The sequence below is a fragment of the Meleagris gallopavo genome, chromosome 7 (genome assembly GCF_905368555.1).
Source record: "Meleagris gallopavo chromosome 7, MGAL_WU_HG_1.1, whole genome shotgun sequence".
NCBI classification, from domain to species: Eukaryota; Metazoa; Chordata; class Aves; order Galliformes; family Phasianidae; genus Meleagris; species Meleagris gallopavo.
The window spans coordinates 11,798,956-11,825,182 of record NC_139410.1 but is presented as its reverse complement, the minus strand read 5'-3'; the positions used below and the strand labels follow the sequence as shown (position 1 = coordinate 11,825,182).

At 36.4% G+C, this 26,227-nt stretch overlaps 1 protein-coding gene across 20 annotated transcripts in view; it reads right to left on the bottom strand.

Moving 5' to 3' along the window:
• Positions 1–26,094, bottom strand: part of DYTN (dystrotelin) — a 101,463-nt gene extending 75,369 nt beyond the window's left edge. For 15 of the 20 annotated variants that reach the window (XR_014884504.1, XR_014884501.1, XR_014884505.1 and 12 more), the window contains exons 1-14: positions 21,925–26,094; positions 19,889–19,963; positions 18,005–18,206; positions 16,081–16,166; positions 15,131–15,219; positions 14,384–14,455; positions 13,878–14,041; positions 12,889–13,000; positions 10,682–10,827; positions 8,906–9,074; positions 7,217–7,287; positions 5,528–5,687; positions 3,800–4,283; positions 3,089–3,233 (exon numbers count right to left, since the gene is read on the bottom strand). Coding sequence is in view for 1 of the 20 variants with exons in the window: in XM_085228560.1 (XP_085084686.1) it covers positions 3,091–3,233; positions 3,800–4,283; positions 5,528–5,687; positions 7,217–7,287; positions 8,906–9,074; positions 10,682–10,827; positions 12,889–13,000; positions 13,878–14,041; positions 14,384–14,455; positions 15,131–15,219; positions 16,081–16,166; positions 18,005–18,206; positions 19,889–19,963; positions 21,925–21,970 (2,019 nt within the window). In the remaining 19 variants the exon portion in view is untranslated. Of the gene's footprint in view, positions 1–200; positions 347–379; positions 1,184–3,088; positions 3,234–3,799; positions 4,284–5,527; positions 5,688–7,216; positions 7,288–8,905; positions 9,075–10,681; positions 10,828–12,888; positions 13,001–13,877; positions 14,042–14,383; positions 14,456–15,130; positions 15,220–16,080; positions 16,167–18,004; positions 18,207–19,888; positions 19,964–21,924 lie in introns of those variants that run through there. The other 5 variants (XR_014884511.1, XR_014884515.1, XR_014884502.1 and 2 more) reach the window with 4 other exon arrangements.
• Positions 26,095–26,227: the final 133 nt, after the last annotated feature.

Genomic DNA, 26,227 nt, shown 5'->3' with positions numbered 1-26,227 from the left:
GATTAATATTAATAATATTAAGAGAGACTTAAGAAAACAGATGAATCTTAAGCATAGGTCCCACTATAGAAAATATGTGGAAACTGCTGATGTAAAGGAGATGATCTGTGTTATTAATTGTGCTGAAATCAATTAAAAGAAAAAGGGAGGATAGTTAAATTTCATTTAAACATGTATAGAATTCCTACATGAACTCCTACCTCATTTTCTTCTCTCTGAAGGACTCACAGCTTAATTCTGTTTTACATTGAAGGTCTTATGTCATCCAGATCTCAGTGACTTGGCATAAAATCACAGCTGGATGATGCTGTTTGAGATTGATTCATTTATTATAAACTGGGGCATCCTAAGTTGGTTGCATTAAGAAAAAGCAAATACAGTGAGGATTAGATGTAAGCAGGTTTGCTGTACTGTCTCAAAATAAATTAAAGTTGTTTCCTATCCTCTCCCCTGTGAACTTCTTAGCAGATCTTGGCATGACCCAGGATTGTTTCTGATCCTGGCTTCCAGTTCCTCAGTCTGAACATGGCAGGAGAAGGGTGGAATGAACATTTATGACTGAGGTTGCTTCACTGTGTGCAGGACTGAGTAACAACAAAATAAAGTCTTGAGACTTTGCCCTTTTCATCTCATAGAGACCTAGCAAGTAATTAATTGCTTACTGATGTGGAAAATACTTCCTTGAGTCTTCACTTGCTGCCACGAAGTGAAAGTTAAATGCTAAGAGGTTCAGGGATATTTCAGAGATATTCATCCATTAGCATTTGTGTTCCAGGCCTGTCCCATACTGCATCTGACCAAACTAGTATTTGTCAACTGATTTTGATTCATATTCACCTGCTCTGAAGAGTATTTAAAGCCTTGTCAGTAATTGCTGTATATCTTCTCATAATAGCCAGCTATGCTGTTTGGATTGTTGTTTGCATCTCCTGGCACAGGTATATTGGAAAAGCTACTAATCTGTTTATGCGAGAATACAGAGGTATGCACTTCCTAGCAAACTCTCTGCTATTTGTTTCCTCCTTTCTGGAGTCTTTCTTTGTCAGTTAGTTTATTTACCTTCCATCCTCTTTACTCTTCATTTGCTAGAGACAATCTGTTAGCTATAGTTGCATACCATTATTTGTTGCTGTAATTCTTGGATGTTTGTGTTGTATGTACTTAAGGCTTTTGGTGACTAAAACTACGAGAAAAAAAACAGGAACATTCAACACCATCACTACCAGCCACAGTATCAGGTCTTTCAAGAAAGTAGCTGAGTTGTTATGAACAGAAACGAGATTTTTAGCCATTTTCTAGGCAACTCCTGTATCTTCGAGATTATGACACATTGTGAAAAAAAGACGATAAGGAAATATGTGGAAAATTAAGTGGTCCGCTGTGCAAATCTTCAGCACTACACTTTTAGCGTTTTTCATTGAGACATTAGTCTCAAGTGTTTCATCATACATGAAACTAAGTTTCAGAATATGCAATTTCCCCCCCCCCTTTTTTTCTTTTTTCCCAAACTCAATTTGTTTTCTTAGTCACCACAAACTAATTCCTATAAAAATTAGGAGTCTTTTCTCTCTTGGTGAGCTGGTATATTTCAAGTTACTCAACTAAAATCCTTAAAAACATGCAAATTGTTCTTGAACCATGACTGGTTTTGAGCACAGATCTTTAAAATACTTCCATGTACTATCAGAAAAAAATGTTTTCCTTGTATCTGTCACCCTGAAGGGATACAACACAATTCCTATCAAGTAATTAAAGCAAGACACATCAAAAACTAAGAGGAAAGAAATGGGCTGAAGAATCACACTTAGTAAATTTGCCATCAGTTCATATGGTAACTTGATAAATAGTTAACAGTTCAAAGGAGGAAAACACCTGATAATAACGTTCAGATCTTTAGCATGTCCTATCTTCACCCATTATCTTAGCCTGCAGAATGGCTGTTAATAAAACAATATGCAATTATGACACTCCCATCATTACAGATTATACCAGTGTATCTCACTGAAATCACTCGTGTTGTACTGCTGTAAAAACAAGTAGCCAACAAGAAGCAATGAAAGAAAAGCAATGAGCACCTATTATTTTTCTCCTAAGAATGAACTAAATTCTTTTCAAGGCTTTCATTTACTCACCACTATAATAAATTAACCTAGACTATATTATGAATGGGCCAAAGCAGTATTTCTTTTGTATGATCTATTCGTTTCTCTTCAAACCCCAGCCTACTTGTTGCCGAGGCTTAATAAATTCCTTGTCGTTTACGTCAACAGGTGCAATCTACTACCATTAGCCAATCGTCTACTTCCAAACTTCCACGCAGTATTTGTATGTTTACTTACATAGGCAGATGTACTCCTAAATGTGTAAGTGCAGGCTTTGTATGTATCTTTAATATTCTGGAAGTTTTAGATTCATACAGTGCTAGCAACCAATTAGAAATGACTTCTCACACATTTTAATGCTGTAGGTAACATTACATTCTTATTAACCATTTTATATTAGACATTGCATTCTTATTAACTGTTCTATACTAATATAAATACATATTTATCAATCCATAGTTGGATTGAACAGTTCATCTAGAGCAACCAAATTCCCTTAAATGTTCTAAACTTTTTTTTTTCCTTTAAATATGTATTTTTCAGTTTGAAATAATGTGACTGTTGAGTCCTGAGATGTCTCACAGTAAAGAATTTATTCCTTCCAGTTAGACTAAGAAAAAAAAAAGTCTTGACAGACAATATATCACTGAAACCACATGTATCAAGCCATTTTTATAAGAAAAAAAAATGTTTCTGAAACACAATTAATTATCAGTTATATAGCAATGAAAAGAGAGTACAGAAAGAGAGTACAGGACAGGACAGTTGTGAAAGCCAGGTCAGCATTAGTGATGTTATACTCATTTTAATCAGTTGCCCCTGTATCTACTGTACAGAAACTAGAAACAATGAATGGATAAGAAATGTTATTCTCTAACACTATTTATGGTTCCTGGTGAAATTGTTAAATGCAGAAATCTGTTAGGCTTGGTTACTACAGTGTAACATCTGAGATACTTTAAAGAGTGTGACATGGCTTTAATTACCTTCAATAGTTCAGTGGAGCTGTAAGGTGAATGCCATTTTCTGTCACTTCCAAGCTGGCAGTTACCTGGTTGATGAGATCAGAGAAGGATGTGCAAACACATTCAGCTGTAGAGAAGAAATGCTGCTTCAAGGTTGACTGTTGATCTGAAAAAACAGAAGAACAGGTCTTTCAGAAAACTTGGTTGCTGCCAGAACTCTAAAATATTCTTCATAAATCTCTAATATAAGACAATTCTGTATAAGCAGCAGCTTTTTCTGTCACTCTCCTCATTACAACCTCATTATCATAATGAGTGTTGAACAAAGTTTTGCTGTAGTAAGACTATTGATTACAAAAGCATTTTGTACTGCTGAAAGTTTGCCTAGGACTAGAGTAAGAATTACTGTGTCAGAGCATTAGTTGACAACAGAAAAGACCTCCAGTGCACCTCATCAGTATGAGTTTGCTCCTCAATTGACTGCAGAGACTGACTTCTTCTCACATGCTTGTTTTAAATTACTCAAGCATTAGGGGCTATAGTCTACCTTAAAGGAGCGAGTTCTGCACCTTACAATATACCTATACTGCACCTTACAGCAATGCAGTACTTTTATAATGGCAAGGGCAAGATTCCGAGTTTCCTCTGAGAGTTAAATGACTATGAGTGATTTATAGAGCAAATTGGATGAAGGTGAGAAGATAGTGTCTATATAACTAAAAGAACTTGTACCTGGTTGGGCTTGAAGAGACAATGCATCCATCAATTTCATCACTAGCTGCTGCAGGTTCACTTCACCACAGAACTCCTCCTTATCAGATGGTATCTGTATTGCAGCAGGAGTAAGAGCTGTATTCCTTATGATGCCACCGTCATAGTTTTCCATCAATTCAGGCAGATATGTTTGATTATCTTCTATTTTTCTGAACTGTCCCATAAAAACTCTGTCACTCTGCAAGGTCACTGATTTCACCGGGTCTTCTGAGAACATGAAGTCCACTGTAGCAGGAGCCTCAAGTGACTCTAAAACCTGTATTCTATTTGCAGAGTTGAGGTGATTCAAAGCTTTCCAATCTGAACTTGTTCTGGAAATGGGTTTTATTTGAACAGGATTTAACCCACCCTGCATTTTGCTTTCCTGAAGAACATGCTGATCTCTTGACATTGTAGTCTGACATAGTGAAAATGAAGGATGTGCTGTTGACTGTAAGATTGTCTACGGTAGAAAAAACATAGAAAATATATAATGAAAATAATTGTTGTTTTTGTATGTTGGTAGTACTAAAATAGGTGGGAAAATTCATTTTGAGACAAAATAATATATACATATATAATTTCTGGTGTACTTTAACCAATAATTTTTACAAATAAAGTTATTTGCCTGCAGTGAAATAAAACTTTGAGTTTGGATAAATCTATGTGCCATTTTTCCCCACAATTCCAATCTGAGGACATATGCTTTAATGCCATTGAAAATTGAGGATAATAATGTTCTAAAGATTAAATTTGCAGGAAGTCAATCTAAAAGAATTAAACTAGGGGAAAAAACATATGTGCAAATTAAGCACTTATCAAACACCTCACAACCACCAACATACACAATTCCAAAACCAGGCTAGCTTTGCTGCCACAAATCTATTTGTAATATTCTATACTGCATGAGGATGGCAAACACCATTATAGCATGAGCACTGAAGTAACTGTGCATACACTGGGCACCTAACTGCAATTGTGCAGTCAATCCTGCATGTTGTGGACAGGACAGCGTCACAGCACGCAGTTTGGTGACATGCCAGGTCATACTGGACTCCATGTGCAGGTGCCATAAAGCTGTGCACTGCAGATGTGTCTTGTATTCCTATATGTTTGACCTGAAAAACACTCTAAAAGTAGCATGGCAGAAAATGCCACAAAATGGTGTAGTGTAAAATATGTATGAGTTCCCTGTAACACAGAATCTCTTCAGAACCTCAGAGATAGTTCAAATGAACAAGAGTTAATATAACTGAAAAGAAAAAAAAGTATTTTCTCTAGGAGGTCTGCATTACATCCCAGTACATGACAACAATTAGGAATGATAGAACAAAATTTTATTTATTCTGTGCCTATATAGCATTCCTCTCTAAAGGAACAACTGCAATGAAATATCTAATACTTCCACTGAGAACCATTTTCCCACTCTTATCGGAATTCTTTCTCATTATCTTCACTGCAATATTATCTAAACATCCCAGACACGTCTATCTGTACTAAGTGCTAAATATATTTAGAATAAGAAGAAAATCCCTGCCACAAAGAGCCTATCTGCTCTCTATGAAGATAAAAACTGGAGCTGACTGAGCAGATAAACAGAGAATGCATGAAATAGACTCAAGGGAAGTGGTCTGCAAGAAAAGTAGTTGTTAGTGTTCAATAATTGTCTGTAGCTGAGAAGATTCTTCATTAATTTTATCACTATACCTTTATTTCTTGCTTCATTTTACACAGCTCCATTTGCAGGTTTTCATGGCTCGCTCTCAGGCGTAGGAGTTCTGCCTCTATTTTGAAGCTTTTGTCCTCCAGGCAGTTATGAAGAAATTGCATTTTGTGCTTCCATTTATTCAACTGCTTCTTTGTGTACCTTTCAGGGAGACAGGAGTGTGGGAACATTTCTAGATCCATTACACACACACATATTTCCAATCATGGAAAAGAGCAAACACTGTAGAGTAGTTTCTTCTATTTGACAGTTGAGCTTCTGGCTGAGATGACAGCATTTCAGGAACTGGGCTGTATACGCAGACTTATCAAGAACAGGAATGTACTGGGGGAAAGATGCAAGCTGAGTGGAAGTGCAGTCAGGACAGAGACTTGCATCTTGAGGTTTATCATTCCCATAAAGACAGCTGCAATACAAAGAGCAGTCCCTCTGTCTAGGAACAAACTTTTCTGGCAATTCTTAAGGCAAATCTCTGATCTGCAAAAGATTTGCATCCTTTTGCTCTAGGCATCATTAGAAAAAAAGCAGCCTTTCCCTCTCTAATTGAATCCTTTTTTGCTCCTGGCATTCTGTAAAGCTTGTCTAACAATACCAATAGTCCCTGTGCAGGCCACTTTCCCTTGAAATGATACTGAGACTTTCGTGATTAGAAGCTTCACTCTCTCACACACAGGGAAGATTTAGAAATTACCTACACGGAGCACAGCATGTTAAAACTACTACCCATATCTGTGGTCTAGAGGTGGGATCTCTCTAAGAAGTCTGGGCAGAAATACAATTCTGCCTTTCCCACGGCTGAGGTGAAGACAGAGAGAAAAACTGGTTAATGATGCAGTAATAAGCCAACTGTCAAATATTACCCTGCCAGAACAGTTATCTGTCTCATTTAGTTACATCCAGAAGTTTATCTGATTCGCTTTTTTGTGTGCATCTATTGGCTTACACAGACAACAGCAACATCAGCTTTACTGAAATCATGCACAGTTTGTCAGAATGGGACAAGTTAGATCACTTCAAATTTAATATTACAGTTTGGTCCGCTATTAAAGCATTTAATGGGCCTTTACTGTAAACTAATGACTGCCTTGAACTACCTCAGAGTTCAGTTCTATGAGCAGACATAAACTTTGTAAGCTGGTCCACAAATAATAACAAAAAGCTTCCCACGTGCAATGTAATTCATTCACCCAGTTATGACAAGCTTTAGGTCAAAGGGTTTTTCTTTGCCTGAAACTGTTTTTCCAGTGATCTTCACTTGCAACTTTTGTCACTGAGTTTTTTCATTCATCCTCACTTGAGAGGAATTATTTAAAATTTCAAAATCATTCACTGTATTGTTGTCCTGGTTTTGGCTGGGATAGAGTTAATTTTCTTCTTACTAGCTGGTATGGTGCTGTGTTTTGGACTTAGGAGGCAGCGAGCTGTTGCACTGTGCATCTTTTTTTTTTTTTTTGTACACTATTATTATTTCTCCTTCCTTTTTGTCCTGTATTACTGTCTTTATTTCAATGAGTTTTCTACAAGTTTTGTATTTTTTCTGATTCTCTCCTCCATTCCACTGAGGGTGAGGGGAAGTGAGTGAACATTTGTGTGCTACTGAGCCATCTAACACGTTAAACCACAACAATTGCCCAGAAGTCGTTGGTCATTGAAATACTGCTTTTACCTACCTGCTCTTATTGTGAATACTCCTGATGGAATCATGCATTTTTAACACATCTGCTTCAAAAGATGCAATTGCCTAAAATATAAAAGAGAAAAATATCTGTTCATAAGTTATCAGCAATAAAATTTTATTTTATTTGCGAATTATTATAAACAGGCATGGCAATTGGGGGATTTGACCTGTTTTATGGATTTACTAGCTACCTTCTTAGTTAACTGATTGCACCGAACAAATCATTAATGTATTTGTAACGGCTGTTAAAATGGACTGAAAGATTTGCTCAATATAGGCTAGAATTCTTTGTTATATGACACTTTCTGAGTGTTTCAGAATATGTTTTCTCTCCAATCAGAACAAAACCTAATTCTTTGAAAATCCTGAAAAATGAAATATTCTGATTTGGGAACAGTCTCTCCCAAGTCACACAGCTGCTTTGGGACAAAGAAATGTAGGAAGACAGACTGGATGTAGAAGGGAGAAACTTCTGGGCTTTGGGTGCATGTAGTAGCCTCTGGGCCATGCAGAACAGTAGTTCCAGAAGTCATGGAGACAAAGGTTTTCCAAATAAGATGCTTTAGAGGTATGACATGAGCTGGGCTGGAACCTGGGCAACCAGGTTATTTTGAGACCCATAGCTGGGACCCTAGGACCTTCAAGCTTATGGACAATTTTAAAAGTTACTTTGCATAGGACTTACAGTCTGCATCTTTTTAAGCAATCTGCACTACTGTTAGAAATCAGTATTAAAATACTCCAAAAGAATTCCACCTAAGGGAAAATTCAACAAGACAGTAATTGCATTTGACAGAGTACCACTATAGTTGTGTCTCACTGTCTTCTGAAACGACAAGTATGAACCATCAAAATGACATGCCTAAGCATTATCTGCTCACAATTGCTCCTGCAGATATGTGCTTGCTGGCATTATATCTCATGCTGGGCAGAGACCTAAAAGACAGTCTTACTTCAAAAGGACAAGCACAGGACTAGCAGCCAAGGGAGTGACCTGACACATGCAGGGTAGTTCGCAGTTACTGCACTCTTGGCTTTGGGAAGAAGAGAATGAGTAGATGACACAAACTGATTTGAACACAACCCAGTGTTCCATATTTTCCAGGTAAGGGCAGAACTATGAACCTCTCAAATGAATATAGAAACACAGAACTGCTATGTACTTATTTTTATTTACACTATCCTTTCCACTCCTCTAGTTTGTTTCTGTGCAGGGAACCTGGAAACAGATTGGCGGAAAGCTTTTATGCATGAGCTATTCCAGTTGAAGTGGACACTACTTAATCCTTAAAAAGAGCCCATACTGTCCTCTTATATTGCTATAGTGACAAAGAAGGTCTTTACTTGATGCTTGCAGTGTGTGGTTATGATGGCATTTTTTGCTGTCACAGTAGAGAGAGGGTTCTAGTATTAACCAGTCTTTAACATGCTGCTCTAAGACAATTTGAAAAGAAAAAAGTTAACAAAGCAAATATTCCTACAAAGGCTACCAAAAGTCACGGAAGTCAAGGAGTTAATGACTAATTTTGTTCACTGAGTTTTCAGTTCCCCCATTCTTCACAGAAAGGTGAAGCTGTTCATTACATATCTTTTGCATTCATAATTAGACATCAATTACATAGTTAACATGATAGGTCTTCTTCCAAGCTTTAATTCTATTGCACTTTGATGTCTCACTAACCTGAATTTTTGTCTTGCCTTGCTTCAGTATCTTGCTGTTATTGTCATTCTTGTGCAGCACAGTTCTGTTTTTGGATATAAACTTGGGTGATTCCAGAATAGGGTTGTTCACTGGGAGAGACAGGTTTTCATGGCTAGGGAATGGTGAGGCACTGAGTTCTGCTGGGGGACTGTATACCAACAAAGAAATACTGAGTAGAGAAAAGATCAAGCTTTATATGGTTTTGGTACCCTGAAGGATCAAGATGAAACTAAAGTACTGAGGGCAAACAAACACCTGCACTATTGACTAAGAAAGAGGTATGGTCTGGCTATGCCCACTGGCAGATTTTGGCTGAAAGAATGAAATTTCTTAAAACAAATTCTAATCTTTTAACAGAACCTCAACATCAGATTCTTCTCTCCTTCCATTTAACATCAGAGCAATTTGCTCCTTCTCCTTTTCACATTAACTAAATATTTTGGGAAATTCAATGATAAAAAGATAGCAAAGGGCCAGACATCCTGTTGTGCTGGTTATTCTGGAAAAGCCCAGATACCTATCAGCCACACAGTGACACCTATAAAATGACACCCTCAACTGCTTCTTTTTCACTAAATGCTATCCAAGCATAAGGTAAGAAAAAAAACACTTGAGAATCACAGAGAAATCTTGATTGCTCACAGAAGGATTAAATGATATCCAAGAATGAAGAAATGCATGACTGTTGAGAAAAAGTGGGGATATATAAACAATGGAAAATGGTTTGCATTTCACCACGTTCTGAAGAACAAGCATTGAAATAATATTCTTTATTACAATCATTGTAACCATCATCCATTGATCGTAGCGAAAATAAAAAAAACAGTTTCTAATATTTACCAAGCACTATAGTGTAGTTTTATAACCAGATCTTTCTCTTTCTTCCCACAAAGATGAAATTATTTTATTATAACTCTTTTAGAGAGGAGTGATGCTTTTTTCTTTGTTTTGTTCTCACTCTCATTTGCAGAACACATGAGATGTTAAGAGTTACTAGGTCTTTACACAACAAGAAAGGTTTTTCAGCTTTCCTAAGTCTGTGTGCTTATCTCATATAATTGTTCTCTTCAGTTTCTAAATTTAAGTATCAACCAAAATCCTGGAGCAAAGGAGTAACTACACAGAAAACCATAAAACAACTTCCAGTGCTCATCATTAACTACTGCAATCTGTGGAAATATAGTAATGAATTTATACATTAACTAAAAGCAGGCAAAATGAAACTGACCTAAAAGAACTGGAATCGTAATGCAAAAAATCAGCTACTCTCAACAGTGAGTAATCCCACAGAACTGCTATTCAGTGGGACTCGAGTAGAATGCTACACAGTGAAAGCACTGTGGGTCACATGCAGGAAGTATTCACTTAATTTCCGATGAATTTGTCACAGAGGAGGTGCTTAAAATCCATGCGGTTTTTCCATGACAGGTACTAAATATTTGCAAATGCTTGACCTTAGTCTGAGCATTAGATATGGCATGGAAAGAAAGAGATGACATAGGGAAGGAGGGAAGGAAGACACAAGCACGTTGTATCTTTTAAGACAACTGGTCATTAGGTTGTCAGCATGGTAATCATGGTTAAGCAACAGAACAATGTGCAGCAGTTTCCCATTTATGTTTTCAATTTTTTATGGAAAAATCATGACACAGTCTGTCATAACAAAGTCACTTACTTAAAGAACACAGTCAAGCAATATCCTACAGCCTGACACTTTATTCAGAGAAAAAAAATTTGTTGAAAACAGAAACTCACCGACTCTTTTTGTGAGTAGGGAAATGCCTCTCCTCCATTATCTCCAGAACCTTCCTTTCCTGAGCCTCCTTTCTTCTGCAGCAGTCCTGAAACAGGTTGTTTCTGACAGTGCAGAGAAAGTGCTTTGCATTTGCCTTTGCTGACATCTGTTGGGATAAGTGATAACAGAGAAGGGAGTGAATTTTCAAATTGCCCAAAAGTAGGCATAGCCCAAGGCAAAGGCAAGACAAATTTCCAGCTATTCAACAGTTGAAGAGGTTTCATGACTGCTGTCTGAGATGTGGAGCTTGGAGCTGAAGAGGATGATGATGCAGGACCACAGGCAAGATCAGCTCAAATTCTTTTCTGTAAGTGAAATATCCTGCCTGGGCCAAACCAAAGCAGCCTGGAAATGTTTAATGCAGTGTTTTTGCAAATGCACAACAAGAATTCTGTCCAATTAGTTCATAAGTTCTCTTTTGAACAATAGAAAAAAAGTAATTTTTAAATTGGTATGAAGTGTTAATGTATACAGCCTTCAGTGTTTCACATCCTCCTCTTATACAGCACAGTGAAAACCATGCTTGCAGTTGTCACAGCAGCGTCAGGTAAAACAGCTATGCTCCACAACTATATTATGGCAGGACACCAATCAATTCTTTCCCAGAAAATGACTGGTGCAGAATATTGGGAAAGGCTTAACAGACTGAACAGGAAAACAAGAAAACATACAGCATGCATCCCAGTCATTTCTCAATGGTAATATTACCACAAGGTGTCAGCACAGTAAAGAAAAACAGTGCTGACACTTTAAATCCATCTCAGCATCCCACATCCTGGTAAAGACAAAGTAAAAATGTAATTGATCGAGGACTGCTAAAAGTAGAATGTATGGGAAAAAGGGCTCACTAGCAATTCTTACATGTTTCACAAAAAGAGAAGAAAGAAAAAATGGAAGAGGGTTGATTTGGATGAGATATTAGGAAGAAATTCTTTACTGTGAGAGTGGTGAGACATTGAAACAGGTTGCACAGAGAGGTTGTGGATGCCCCCTCCCTGGAAGCATTCAAGGCCAGGCTGGATGGGGTTTTGAGCAACCTGGTCTACAGGGAGGTGTCCCTGCCTATAGCAGGGGGGTTAGAACCAGATCTTAAAGGTCCGTTCCAACACACCCCATTCTACATAACTTGAGTACAGCTATTCAGTTGCGATACTGCAGCAACAACATAGGAAAACTTAATGTCATGCATTATAAGAGAGAAAGAGGACTTGATTTTAAACCGAAATTGATTTCACTCACTCGCACTAACTCACTAACTCGAAAGTACAACTGTACATGTGTTCAGGTGGTCTCTCCAGCATTCACATACCAAGATGTATGTATCCACATGGTATGACTACAATGACTTACACTGACGCGGAGGAAAAGAGACACCATTTCTCATTCAGACTCCTGAGTTACTTGCACTGTGTTGTTTTTTGGATGCGCCTTTAATTCCTTTAGGAACTCACAGTCGTGATCTTTCGTCTCTCCACCTTTGCTCAGTTCTGTGGGTCATGAGGATTTATTTGCTATCTTCTGTCTCCTTGGATGTTTTACAGCCACAAGTCTTGTTCTTTACCTTCACATTATTATCTTCAAATGGCTTTGTCCTTTGTTTCAGATTTTTTTTTATTTTCCTAATCTGAGCATCCTGAGAAGCTGTGTGTATGGAAGGGCTATGAGCTTGCTGACCAACTAATCTAGGTTGCATCATCTCCTGACTTGGACACATCCCTTCTGCTCTTCCTTCTCATGTTCTGACATTCACACCTTCCCATGCATTCCCCATTCACATTCAATTGAATGTCCCTAATAGAAATCTCTGCATGAGGAGGTAAGTTGTCATTTGATTGTTCTGTTTTCTCATGGAGCATAAGGAAGGATATTTGGAGGAATGAACATCTCTATATTATTTTAAATGAAGATATTAACCAAACATCTCCCTGGGAAGAGGACTTGCAGTCTGACATTTCATGTCTCTATTCAGTTATTTCAGAACAGAATATTTCTTAAGTTAGAAGTCTCCTTTTTTTCTTTTCCCTGACTCACTGTTCTCAGATAAATGAATCCTAATGCCTCATGGGTAGCATGGCTGAAACATACATAATTTTATAATCAGTTTAGCTCGAGAGTGTATTGTCAAATTGCCCACATAAAGAACGAGAACAGGGGAGTAGGACTCTACCTGCACACAGTATTCCACAACAGGATGTGAACTCTTATGTGGTTTGCTGAGACGGCCAGTGAAAAAGCAGACCTGGCAAAGGTCAAAATTCAGGCACTTCAGACAGCGATACCTGTGAAAGTAAACAAAAGGATTAAGTTACTTCCTTGCAACTGAGAACTTGCTATAAGTGAGCTTGACTACTAGAAATTCATATCCTGCATTCTGAAATGCAGAGAAGCACCTAAGTTAGAATGAAGATTTTCACCAGCATTTTCTGAATAGCAAGCATTATTTTATCCACATGACAATGGAATAATCTCCAGAACTCAGTCATGATTTTTGGTATTATTAATTTGCTGCAATGAAATTCAGTCAAAAAAAATCACCACAGTTGCTCTAGTATCATTTTTGAAAATGCAGTGACATCTTCACATGTTTCTTATAGGTTACCTCTATCTGCTGGTCTCATTGAACTTTAATGTTACTACACTATTGACATATAATATATATATAATGTATAACTTCACAAAAATTCAAAAAAAACAAACACAAACCCTCTAAACTTACTGTTAGTGAGAAGACAGTAACAGTAAAATGCTGCTCTATGCATTCTGGTCCAAGGTCTATTTTTTTATCAGGAGGCATTTTTACCTAGATGAATAAGGTTGTAAGATAGCTATCTTAACTAGACAATTAATATGCCCAAATAATCATGGGAAAAAGAACTACAATATGAGATACATAAGCTCAATTTGTGGCTTTACCACTGATCTGCAAATTTACTTTCCGTAAGTGTCCACAATAATCCTTGTGCCAGTGAAATAAAGTGAAACAGGATGGAAGCCTGAGCCAGACTGGAGCCTGGGATAGTCCTCTCTTTCCCACATCTGATTTGTTATGTTCAATGTCTATTGCTTAATATAGTAATTTAAGCCTGCAGAGTATGCAAACACAATAGCAAGAACTTTCTACATGGATACTATAGATTACAGTAGTTACTGACATACCTGAGGCCTATAATGGGGAAAGTCTTGCAGACTCTACATCTAGCGCGGTGAGAAACCATTTCCGTGGCTGATAATCTGTAACATGTAGGGAGCCATTGTAGAAGAGCAGGTCCTGATCTCAGCCAAGACAGGAATTTTTCTTCAACAATTCCTGAATTCAGAACCTGGAAAAAATACACGTTTCAAGGTCAGCCATTTACTTGAAAAGAACTAATGTCTCATCTACAGTTGTTAATAAAAGTTTGTATGTTGGACTCTGCTAGGAGGGATTTTTTCATTCATATAAAATGCTACTGGGTTTAAAAGGTTTAGAATACATGCAAGTCTTCGGTAGTATCTTACTGAGCATCTTTTCTATAGATATCACTCCCTCTATATTGTGAGAATGACAAACAACCCTGCTTCTTAAAAGTATATATGGTATATGTCACACGGTGATACACTTCCAATCTTAATTTATCATCAACAATCAAAATAATTTCCCAGGACATCTGAATTTCACTCACCCCATGGAAACAGCTGTGAGTAGCAATTTCCACACAAGACAAAGTGCAGCCTTCTCCTACAACGGCTGGGATCTGCATTGAGAAGAAAGGCTTAGAAACACTTCAATAAAAAACAGATGTTCCCATCATGCCCAGCTGAGATGGTGACAGCACACCGGTGGCGAAGAGCCTATATAAATTCCATTTGACATACTCTTCTCAAGAAAAGCTGTTCAGATTCATACCATCAGTGCACAATTTCAGGGTTCAACATGCGTCAGAATGCTTTGCTTCCAGCTCACTTATTCTAATGGATCGATATACTTCGTTGCCACATTAGAATACTGAAGGACAGTAGGTTTGAACCTCAGGAGTCATTTTAAGACTCCATTTTTAGCACCAGTTCAGCTGGCAATACTTGTATGCTAAGGCATTATTCTGCAATTGCAAGCTATTCTAGTGACTGCAAGCATCTGAAGATAGAAATTGCTTTAGGAACTGCTGCATGCAGTTGTTCCCAGAACCTTTAAGCTCAGGCAAAATGAACACACAGATACCGATGTCAGACATTATTTAGACTAAGAATAGCTAGAGAATTTGATTATTTTGCCTACCTTGCATGATAGATCTCTAAGCCCACAAGGTGCCCTGCTGACATCAGTCCCATAATATAATCAAACATAAAAAGTATCAACAATATATGTTCTTCTTTCGGATTAGAATTCCTCCTGTGAGACTTGTTACCTAAAAGCACTGCAGCAGCATTACCTGATTCAAGTCTGTTAGCAGGCTTCTCAGAGCACTACGGGTAATCAAGGCCTTCTTCCCATCAGGAACAGCATAAAACTCAAAGAAAGCTGAAAACAACCAGAGAAAGGAAACTAGAGTCCTAGCAGAGCTTGAGGAGCCTTCTAGTTACTTATTCTCAAAATATCTGCATGATTATTACAAAGTATCAAGTAAACCTCTGAAAACAACTCTCCTTTAATTCTCAAACCTAGCAAGCACTCAGTGACTGCTGACTATGCTTACCCCAACAGGGAAAAGAGAAAGTGGAGAAAAGCAAATTAAGAATGAAATTAAAGCAATCTCTTATCCTTAAAAGTTAAGACTGGAAAGATGGAGGAAACATGAAGCTCATTTTCATGGTTGTAAGAAACATAGTTAAATATATCCTATTTAAATTGTGAATTGTCAATTATAAGTAATTTGAAAGAAAATGCAATTGAAAGAAAATGAATAAGCAATGGGAGAGTATGCAGCCAATATGCCTCTTGCAGTTTACTTGTTCTCCATTTTGAGCATTTAATTCAGGTGGAAGCCTTTGTGCTGCTCTATGCACTGGGCTAACTTTATCTTTTATACTTCTTTAAGCAGTTCTTGTCTAATATTTAAAAGATCCCTAATGACTTCCTGGATCAAATATATACATTTGTTTTCAGCTCTAGTGAAATTTAAAACAAAGGGTTTCTGTTCTTTTCTGCTAGGCAAACAGAACTTGGCCTTCATTACTGAGCTTTAACCATTTTGCAGAGATGAATATGAACACTGATGAGAAAGTACTTTTCTGCATCAGCCTTTTCCTACAACATAATTTACTTGCTGCATCAGATTTACAGTCTTTTAAATTAAAACAAACAAAAAAAAAACAACAAGAAAACAGTTATTTTCTCAACATTCAGTATTTTACACAATATATAAAACTGTACATTTCCCACCTTTGTATTTAGCAAGTAGAGTGTCTCCTGAAAGGGCAATTAGGGCAGCTGCAGCAGATCTAGTTTTGATATAACCTGTTCCAGATCTAGAAAAACAAAATCAAATACATTACATATACCAAGAACACAAAACATGGAACCTCTAAAGAAAAAAAATAGTTATGCTGTAAGATAACTTTAACATTCATATTCACAGCAAATGTAGCACTGTAGTGATATTTTATGTCTAGGACTCTTTGTGACTGAACATGACTAAAACATTCAAGATACCATTCAATCTTAAAACAAAAATACAGTATCTCCTTACAAGATCTCACATTCTAATTAAAACATAACATTATTCTTATAATACTCATCCTAAAAGTAATTAATTAATTAATCACCCTCTTTACTTGTAGAAGGCCTTCCCAAGTATGGATGAGAAAGCAGGACTACAATCTGTTTTTTCTACTATATCATCAGGTAACCTCACTGCAGCCCCAGACACACCCCTGCACCTACCTCTTGGATTAACTTCCTTTAATTTCACTGCAATTCAAATAGAACATGCATAGAATATTCACCAGACATTGTTGTTTAATGAAACTTACAAGAACACTTTTGTGACAATTATTTTCAAATCTCATGAAGTATACAACCAAAAACCCTTATAAAAGTTTATGTAAGCATGCAATTAAACAACCACACAGACATGGCAGAGCACTTGTATGTTCTTGCCTTGAATTACTTTCAATAGGTAATGGAAAGCAGAGAACAGCAAAGAGAAAACATGTTTTGAAGAAAATTACAAAATGCATTTTCTATCCTATCTATGCAGCTTGTGAAAACAAAAGAAACTTGTGAAAGCAAATTTATAAAAAGATATTACAGCATAAAGAAAGTAATATACCATCCTTGCAAAACAGAAAAAAAGACCAAGATAGTCCTGTTAAGGAGATTCTTCTAAATGGTTTTCCTGAGGTGTACTTAGAGCAAGAAAATTACAAAATACACTTGATGTTTTTAGCTCTGCTTTGAAATACATCTGTTTATTCTTAGACTTCATTGATGTTGGAAGTACAAAAAAAATAATAACATGGGATCTTAAATAGTAGTAATCATATGATTAATAGTAATTCAACACGGAATCCTGTAGAATACCAATATTTTACTCACATTCTCAGTAAAAAGCTTTGCTCCGATGAAAGAGGGAATTAATTTCATCTGTGGTGAGTAAATTCAACAATGAACTAAGCCTTTTATTTTAAATCTGATACAGTAATGAACCAATCCTGAGATTAATTTAAGTTTGATATCTGGAAAAACTTCTTTACAGAAAGGCTTGTTAAGCAATGGAATAGGCTCCCCAGGGAGGTGGTTGAGTCACCATCCCTGAATGTGTTTTAAAACTATTTGGATGTGGTGTTCAGGGACATGAATTAGTGAAAGGTTGTTAGAGTTAGGGTAGCATGGTTAGGTTCTGGTTGGACTTGATGATTCTGAAGATCTTTTCCAACCTGAGCAATTCTAAGATTCTAATGAATTAATCCATATTGTTTGTGAATAAGCTGAAGAAAAATGAATAATGGGAAGCGGCTGGTAAAGTCTTTACCTGTGCATATACAAAGGCAAATATGGATTTTTATTCAGAAATGTACCAAAAAAACCTTGGCTGTCAAGTGAAGAGTGTCTCTTTTGTACATTGATGTTCACAGAAGAAGCTAGTATACGCAGGCAGACATCTGGACTTCTTGGAATTATCTTACTACCGTTTCTCTGCTAATGTTTTGTGCTCCACCTTCCCGTATCTGAAATACATTGTGCACAACTTAAAGAAAATACCATCATCATGGAAGAGTTTAATACAGAAGTGACATAAGAATGGTAGAAATAGAATTGATCTAGCAGTACTTTGTGATGGATTTATATTTGTGCTCTCTCTCACCTGTCATACATGGCTTCTAGCAGGCTCAATGTGAATTCGGCAGCTCTTGGATCTACCTGGCCTGGCTTTTCTAACCTTGCTCTTTCAAACAGCTCCTTCAGCATTCCAGAGAGCTGCTGCACTTTCAGAGAAATGTCTTTTTCCCTCTGTCTCTGCTCACTTGATACAATGTGCTGAACCAGAGAAACATTGATCAAATCCACTGTGGGAAAACAAAAGAAGAAACAAATGAGGATTCCTGCTTTCTCTTGAGTGGAAGTTGGACTTCTCTTTTTTAATTAGAAGTACCTACTTTAATTAAGTCTAGACAATTAAGTTTAACACAGTATGTGACACAAAAAAGAAATAAACAGGGAAAGGTCTTGCTGGGTTTAGGGATACAAGCACATCTTGTGAGGCTATAAGTGTAGAACAGCTCAATTAAGATTTTCTGGAGATGATTTGGAATAGTTAGGAGGGGAAGGAAAATAACATAATGAACTACATGCAACTAAACTGTAGACCTACATTTCATTGTATATGTAGAAACAGAGACTACAAATTTATGCACCATTTTGTATTTCAAAATAAAGTTCCGTTAGGACTGTGGAATCAATGTGTACTTTGGAGTGGGGTTTCTTCTCATTCCAGATGCAAAGAGAAATCAAATACTTTGGCCAAGAAAGCTGCTAATATGTTATACTATAAAATGTATCATAACTAATATCCAGTGGGAAGAATGAGCTATGACTGCTTAAAGGGCACATCCAGTACAACAGAAGCATGATTAATTAGAATCAATAATGAATGATTGGAGTATATGCATGTATTCATCTCTCATCACTCTCAAAACAATACGGCTGCTGAAGAATGAGAGAAGACCCTAAAATATGTCACCAATTGTCTTTCCAGTGAAGACTGAAAGTATCAGTGCTAGACAGTGGTGAAGCTCCATCTGTGTGCAATTCTGGTCACCAGTGTTAAAGGAAGAGGGTAAGTGGAGTAGTTTCTATGAATGCTGAGGCAAAATGGAGGTCTAAGCAATAGAGCTAATGAAAACCGTGCCTCTGTGAGTTAGTACCTCCATGCTGTGACAGCAGCAGCAGGCAGATTTAGTATGCCAGGGCTGAAATCCAGCCATATTCGTTCACAGAAGAGCATATTCAAATACACATGGCCACAACCAACAAACTAGACGTCTTTTGACATTCCCCTAAACATTTGACTTGTTAACAATCTGTTGTTAAAAATGTAGTTATTACATTGGAAAATTCAAGATTTCCATGTATTCTATCTCAATATGGAATTTAGATCCAGTTATTTCAAATCAAGCTAGGTGCCCCTGGCTTTGTTCCATTTGCTTGCACAGAGTTATTACTTCAAATGCAGGGAGAATGAATGCTAGGCTGGGGTTTTCTGCCTGTCATATTTTGGTTTGTTCTCATTAATACTTATAATATTTCTCATTAATACTTGTAACATTATAATATATGCACATTATAATATTTATAATGTTGTAGTATAGTAATTCTCATTAATTCTTCTAGTGCCTGTATACACATTTTTGATTATCTATGATTACTTCCAATAACTCAACTCCTACAGATAATATATAAAGATTAATTAATTGCCAGAGATGTCTATATAACAATGTAGATAGAAATAACATCTTAGTTCTCTCATGCATTTAGAATTTATTAATATGTTCCAATGTATATTCAAACAAGGAGAAGACTGATCTGTATACAAAGAACTATCTAGCTCTTAAGCGTTTATAATGCACTCTGAATTCTTCAGGTGGAAGATGAGAGAGGAAAGTAATGTAATAACTCATGGTGACAGCAACACAGAATTTTTACACATTCCTCTTCCCGTAAAAGCAAATAATTTTCTTCATCTACTAACACTGGCACAGACTTTGTAGTGAGCGTAGTTTTAAGGCTGTTCTGTAGACGGAGCTCTGAATGTCATTGAAAGCCTCTGAAAAAAAATAATAGAGTAGGTAATTAAAAACAAACAAACAAACAAACAAAACCCCCTGAACCTAATTTTGACTTGGTCAAAACCCACCACACTTTTTTCAAGGAAAATTCTGACAAATTTTGACAAAAATGAAAGCATTCTTTATTTTTCCCATAGCTTTGTGAGGAAAATAGTCTTACTGCCAGTGGCATGATGAGTCAGAAAAATTGTATTTAACAGTCAAAGCACACCTGCTTCTTCAGGAATTAAGTCACTGAAAAATGGATATGCAGTATGTGTACTTTTAGGTAAGATCATACTGAAACAATACTTCTAGGCAAAACACATTCTTGGTCAGAGTAGAGATGCTTTTCTGCTTGGAACAGTTTGTCAGTCTGTACAGCAGAGTTATTGTTCTGGATGCCCTTTTTTCCAAGCACTAAACAAATTTTCTGCCAAGACCAACATCTGGAATTGTCTCATAAGATAAGCGGTTTACCAGGGCAACTAGCTTTTGACATCTCTGCTTAGTAATTTCACTCAAGTTTCTCAACTAAATCCTATGCCCTTACATTATTTCAAGTCATCCATTTCACATCACTAAAGCATAATTTTCTGTGTGGAAAGTAAGGGTTTCAGAACTTGACTTATGCCTGCTACTTTACACATATCTAGAGCCGCTCGACAAAAAAAAAAAAAAAAAAAAAAAAAAAGGGTCTTGATCACAATAGCATAAGCAACAAATAATACACATAACCGGGCAGGCAGAAATAATTCATTTAACTCTCTATCTGTTCAGTATGGAAATGGGCCAATCGGTGTGCAATGGTTCCACACAAATGTTCCAGACTAATGTTAATAGTCAGCAAATTATGGGCTCTGCTGGTTCCCAGATGCAGCAGATAGAAATAAGACCTATCTGCCATACCATCTGTCTACTTCTGCTCTTGTCACATTATGTTTCATGGTACTATTTCAAGATCTAGAGTAGCATGTCATACAATGTGAAAAATGAGCTTTTACTTCCATGCAGTATCAGTTCTCTTTAGTAATGTGATCCAAAGGTTTTTTGAAAGAAATTCTGATTCCCACGGTTTTCAGTGTACTAATCAGTAAGTCCCAAATGTTTATTTTCTTACTTAGAAACATTAGAAACATATACAGAATCCATCTTAAATACTTTCCACACACAAGATGGCTTTCTAAATAGGGAAAATCTGTTTTAACAGCCATTTGCAATAAACTTGTTTTCACTACATCTGTTGTTCAAATTCATTCTGGTAGGCAATATCTAGTATCATAGTAAGGCATTTTGTGCCAGTCAAGCAATAGTTCACTTGCATGAGCATACAAGTCAACAGCAAAAATAAATAAATAAATAAAAATTAATATATATGTATAAAATATATCAGGCTAATTATTTATGAGAGACTACTTGGCAAGACAGAACAATTAAACATATTTCTCATACTTTCCCCTTGGGCAGAAAAGCAGCATGCAATCATTCTGCAGAGAGTCAAATTTTACCTCAAGACCCATAAATGCCTTATGTTGAGATGCTGACAAAAGAATTCCTACATGTATAGGACATCTTCAGCTGGTTACTTTCAGTTTTGTATTGTGCACTACTGGCTGCGTAGCAGATGAAACATCATCTACAGTTTTATACTTACAATGGGTGTGTATAGCCATCCTTCATGCCTATTCTAGAACACGTGAAAAAAGATTTATGTTGTAAATTTGGAAACATAACCTTTGCATGCTTGATCATTCCATGAATCAAGGTGGTAATGGCAGGGAAGGTGCCATGACAGATGTAAAAGCAGGCATGGCAAGACAACTGTGTAATTTGTCAGTTAAGTTTTGTAGCACAGAGATTCTGAGAATTGTGTACTTCATTACAATTTGGTAGTTTCCTTGTAAACAGATAGAGAAATATCTTTTGAGAGAAGTTGGTAAGAAATGAGAAAAATCCTTACCCTGCAAGTCTGGATTCATTTTAAGTGGGCAGATGGGATTAGACATTCTATAAGGAAACAAATCAAAGTGGAAAATCACATTACTGAGGCATATTGAACCATTCCAATCAAACCTAACAATCTGAAAAAATGAATGTGTTTCATAGATGAAATTAAACAGAATTATATAAAACAACACAGTAGATTTGGTGTCAGGTGTGGAGAAACACCAGAAATTTGCACGATCTCTGCCTGGGATAAAGTAGGGGCAACTGTATTAACTGCAAAACTGCATGAAGGAGAAAACTGTTCAGAAAGCAGTTGAAGAACAGGAAATGAGATCTTTGACTATTCAGGAGTCCAGTGTTTACATATAAGATTACCACATAGTCCACACCGTATAATTTCAAGATAGTTACAGTATACCTTTACACCAGACTGCTGTCAAGATTCAGTGATTGCAATTGCTTGCAAGTCTATACTCTAAAATTTTCAAACCAAAGTGTTCAGGTTAGCTGACAGTATTCCTTCTTTGACCTCAGAAGGAAATGAAAAAGGAAGCTTAAGCATGAATCTGCTCCCTAACATATCCCTTAATGCGAAAGTAATTGTGTCACTGATGATAACAGAAACAAATTCTACTGTCAGAACTTATGTCTTTAGTACTTTAAACTACATTACATTTTTGAATATAATAATATAAATTTGAATTTGGTATAGAAACTGTCGGCTAATACTACAGTTGAAAAACACTAGGTGTAACAGGCATAAGTTACCAAAGATATTTATTTATTTACCAAAGGGTATACACACACACACACACACACATATATATATTTATTTATATGGATTACAGTAGAAAAGAAATGGAAACTCAGCAGAAATAAAAATTAAATAATTGAAAACTATCTGAAGCCTAAACAATAAATTCGATATTAAAACAAAACTTCCCCAAGCTTTCACTGCTCGACATTTCTTGACATTTTTGCAGTGAGTCATTGATCATTTGCCAGAAGCATGATAGAATATTGGCCAATTATGAAGCATAAAAATTCATTTATCTATAATTATTTAATCTATCATAAATATATTGTTCAGCATCATAATCGGTAGAAGTTGCAACTTTGTGTTTCAGTTTCTAAATAATCCATAAATATTTAAAATAATGGGATTCAGACTTGCTTTTATTACTTCCTCATTATAGAGTACAATGCCTCCATTTTTATTGAAGATCCTCTTTGAAAGAAACACCACTGTTCCTTTTTCAGCATCACTGTTTTCTTCCCTTAGCAAGGTTTACAGCTTGAATTCAACCTTGAGTTCTGCAAGATTGCAGTTCTGCCCAACATTTACATAGGCATGTAACTTTGCTTATGCAATTACTCCTAAACGGGCGCAGTATGTCTCCGCATACTTTGACAGAAAAATCAATTTATGGAAATCACTGAAATCAGAAGATCCTAAGCAGTGAATTAAACATAAGCCACATGTAGCAACTTAAACTCTACGTTTGATAAATGGCAGATGTACAAAAATATAACTTGCCTCTTTTTTCCTCCTTTTGTCTCTCTACCAAAGGTATGTAAAACAAAACAAGAAGATGAATATAAAAATGCACAGGCTAAACTCACCTATCTTAGAATTCAGTTTACTCACTCTAATAAGAACAGCTCCATTGGCTTCACTGAGTTTAACAGTGTGCATAATATATTAGCACTTGATACTTAGGTAGGATAACGAGCTCTCCATCCAGTACAGTGAAATGCTTACCCTATAAATTACTCATACGAATAAATACATTATACATCTGTACTGTGGTCCTCAAGGAAGGTATCAAAGTTAAGTACGTGCTTAAGTGTTTTACTCAACTAGTGGTCATGATGCAACATCATAACGTCAGACAGGCCAGCTCCTGACTGCACTAGGACTGTTCTGCTGAAATGAGTGGGATCTACTCCACTGTTTGCGTATCTACCTCATAATGAATACAATATGAAGGAAAAAGATCATCCATCTACTAAAACATCACATCTGAATTAATAATGGTCACTGATAGCTATTTCAGCCAGTGTTTTTGGATGTATGTGCCCTTTACTAATAATTAAGAGCAATTCCATAAAACAAAAAAGAATTATAAAATTAGTTACAAATGTACAGGAAATAAGTTTTATAATTATAAATTCTAATCCCACTAACTCAACTATTGTTAAGTGCAGAACGACAGTAGCCTTATTCTGGCACCGTAGTATAAAGTGCAAGAAATTTAACAGGCTTTAACCACCTATATGTATTTTGTATGTCTATACAGATTCTCAGAATACGTTCTTTAGCAAATAAAATGCACTTTTAAACATAATGTACAATTAAGTTAAAATACAGAAAAAGACAAATCAGATCAAGTAAAGCAGAAATCTCTCAACAGATCAATTGACTTGATCACAGAAGCCTTCCTTCTTTTGAAATCAGTCAGACAATGTATGAGCAACATTTTAAATATGTATAAAATAAAGTACAATTACTTCTGTTTCCTTAAAAGGGTGAAAACATTCCATGTTGTGTTCAAAGGCTGAAATTACCATCTCCTTGTAAATAGAGTAACAGCACTTACCTTTATCTCAGCTAGCTGCTAAAAGCCCATAGGTCAGAAAACACCTTCAGAGAAGTCCAGTAGTTTTGTAGCACTTAGAAGTTGACTTCAAGACACAGTTCTAAAGGTTTTGCTTTTAAATGAATGCTGTTCTCAACAAATGCCTAGCAACAGCCCAGATCAAAGCATCAGGTAATTGTCTAAGCAGTCAAAACAGAAAACACTAATTAATTAGTAATAAATATCTTCAATAATTCAAGATAAAACTTCTTTGATCTTTGTTTCAAAGCCAATTTTTCTTATCATTGGAGTGCAATGTTTTTCAACTGAGGGGTCTCTGCAAAGCGTCTCCCAGTTGCTGAGAAACAGTGTTGCTATAGAGAGGAAAGAAAAGGTGGAAGCTGGAACACTAAGGCAGCAAAAGGGCTGTAACGGTGCAACAACACAAGAAAAAATAGTAAGCCCTAGTGTTAGTGTCCTACAATAAGGAATGTTCCAATTACACAGAAAGCTTACACACACTGCAACAGATCCAAATATGGAGAATATATAAAACATTTTTTAGATATATCCATTTATCTGAAGGGCAATTGTCATGTTTCTCACTGTAGAACACATTTCTCAATATAGTATTCATCAAAGCTATGAATACCCTGCATACACAGCCCCAGCAGTAACTTCTGAGAAAACATGCACAAGCAATTAGTTACTACTTACAGAAAACCCACATTTGTCAATATATGACTAGGTCTAACGTGATACAATCAATACAATCAACTTTGAATATATTGTCATATTTTACCTTTCCTATTATTTTTATTCTTTCATACAGCCCTAAGGAAAAGACAAGAAACTTTAGTTTCTATTCTGTTATATTTCCCTGAGTAAAGATCTGAATTTCCTCGCAGGCCACTAATTAGTTACTGCAAATTAGTTCATAACTATTATTTAGAGTAATTTTGGATATAAGAGATGTCCAAGACATTGTTTTCTCATTCTCCTCTAAAACACCGAGGTGAAATTCTTCATGGTTCTCAGGCAGTAACTCAGAAGCCCAGTAAGTCTGCATAGAAACAAAACATTTCTGCAATATATTTCTCATTAACAGCTGTGCTTTCTTTGTGCTTGAAATGCGTAGTTTGAACTGTTATCTCGACAGGAGAGTAAAAGAATTCAAATATTAAAAAGACTACAAGATCATACTCCATATAGAAAAACATAAATTTAAATATATTTTACAGAAGTTCCTGTCTTAGAATAAGAAACAAATCAAGTGTAGTTTGTAAAAACTACTGATAGCATCCTTCTCTCCTATAGTCTCCCAAGACACCCGGCTCCAGATTCTCCTAGAGATTCAACCAATTTTCTATGCATACAGTTCTAGAAATTAATTCTCTGGAGACCGTTTCCATATGAAATTAATGATTGCTAGCCCCCTACTTCAAGACTTCCTACAACTCCTGCCTCTACAACTTCCATGTGAACTTCCCCATGAAGATACTTGTACCAGTGAAACCTTGCTTTTCCCATATAAATTTTGTGTAAGAAACGACACTCTCACTTCCATCTCCCCTGTGAAAGCCAGGTTTCCCAAGCTCATTTTTCTATGAACTCCTCATTCACCAGCTGGCAAAGAACACAAACTCCTCTTGATTTCCTCACGTAAGATGAAGGCTATCCCTGCTAAGAGTTTGAAGCTCCACTTGAAGAGAAAAAAATGTGTTATTCCAATTGCAT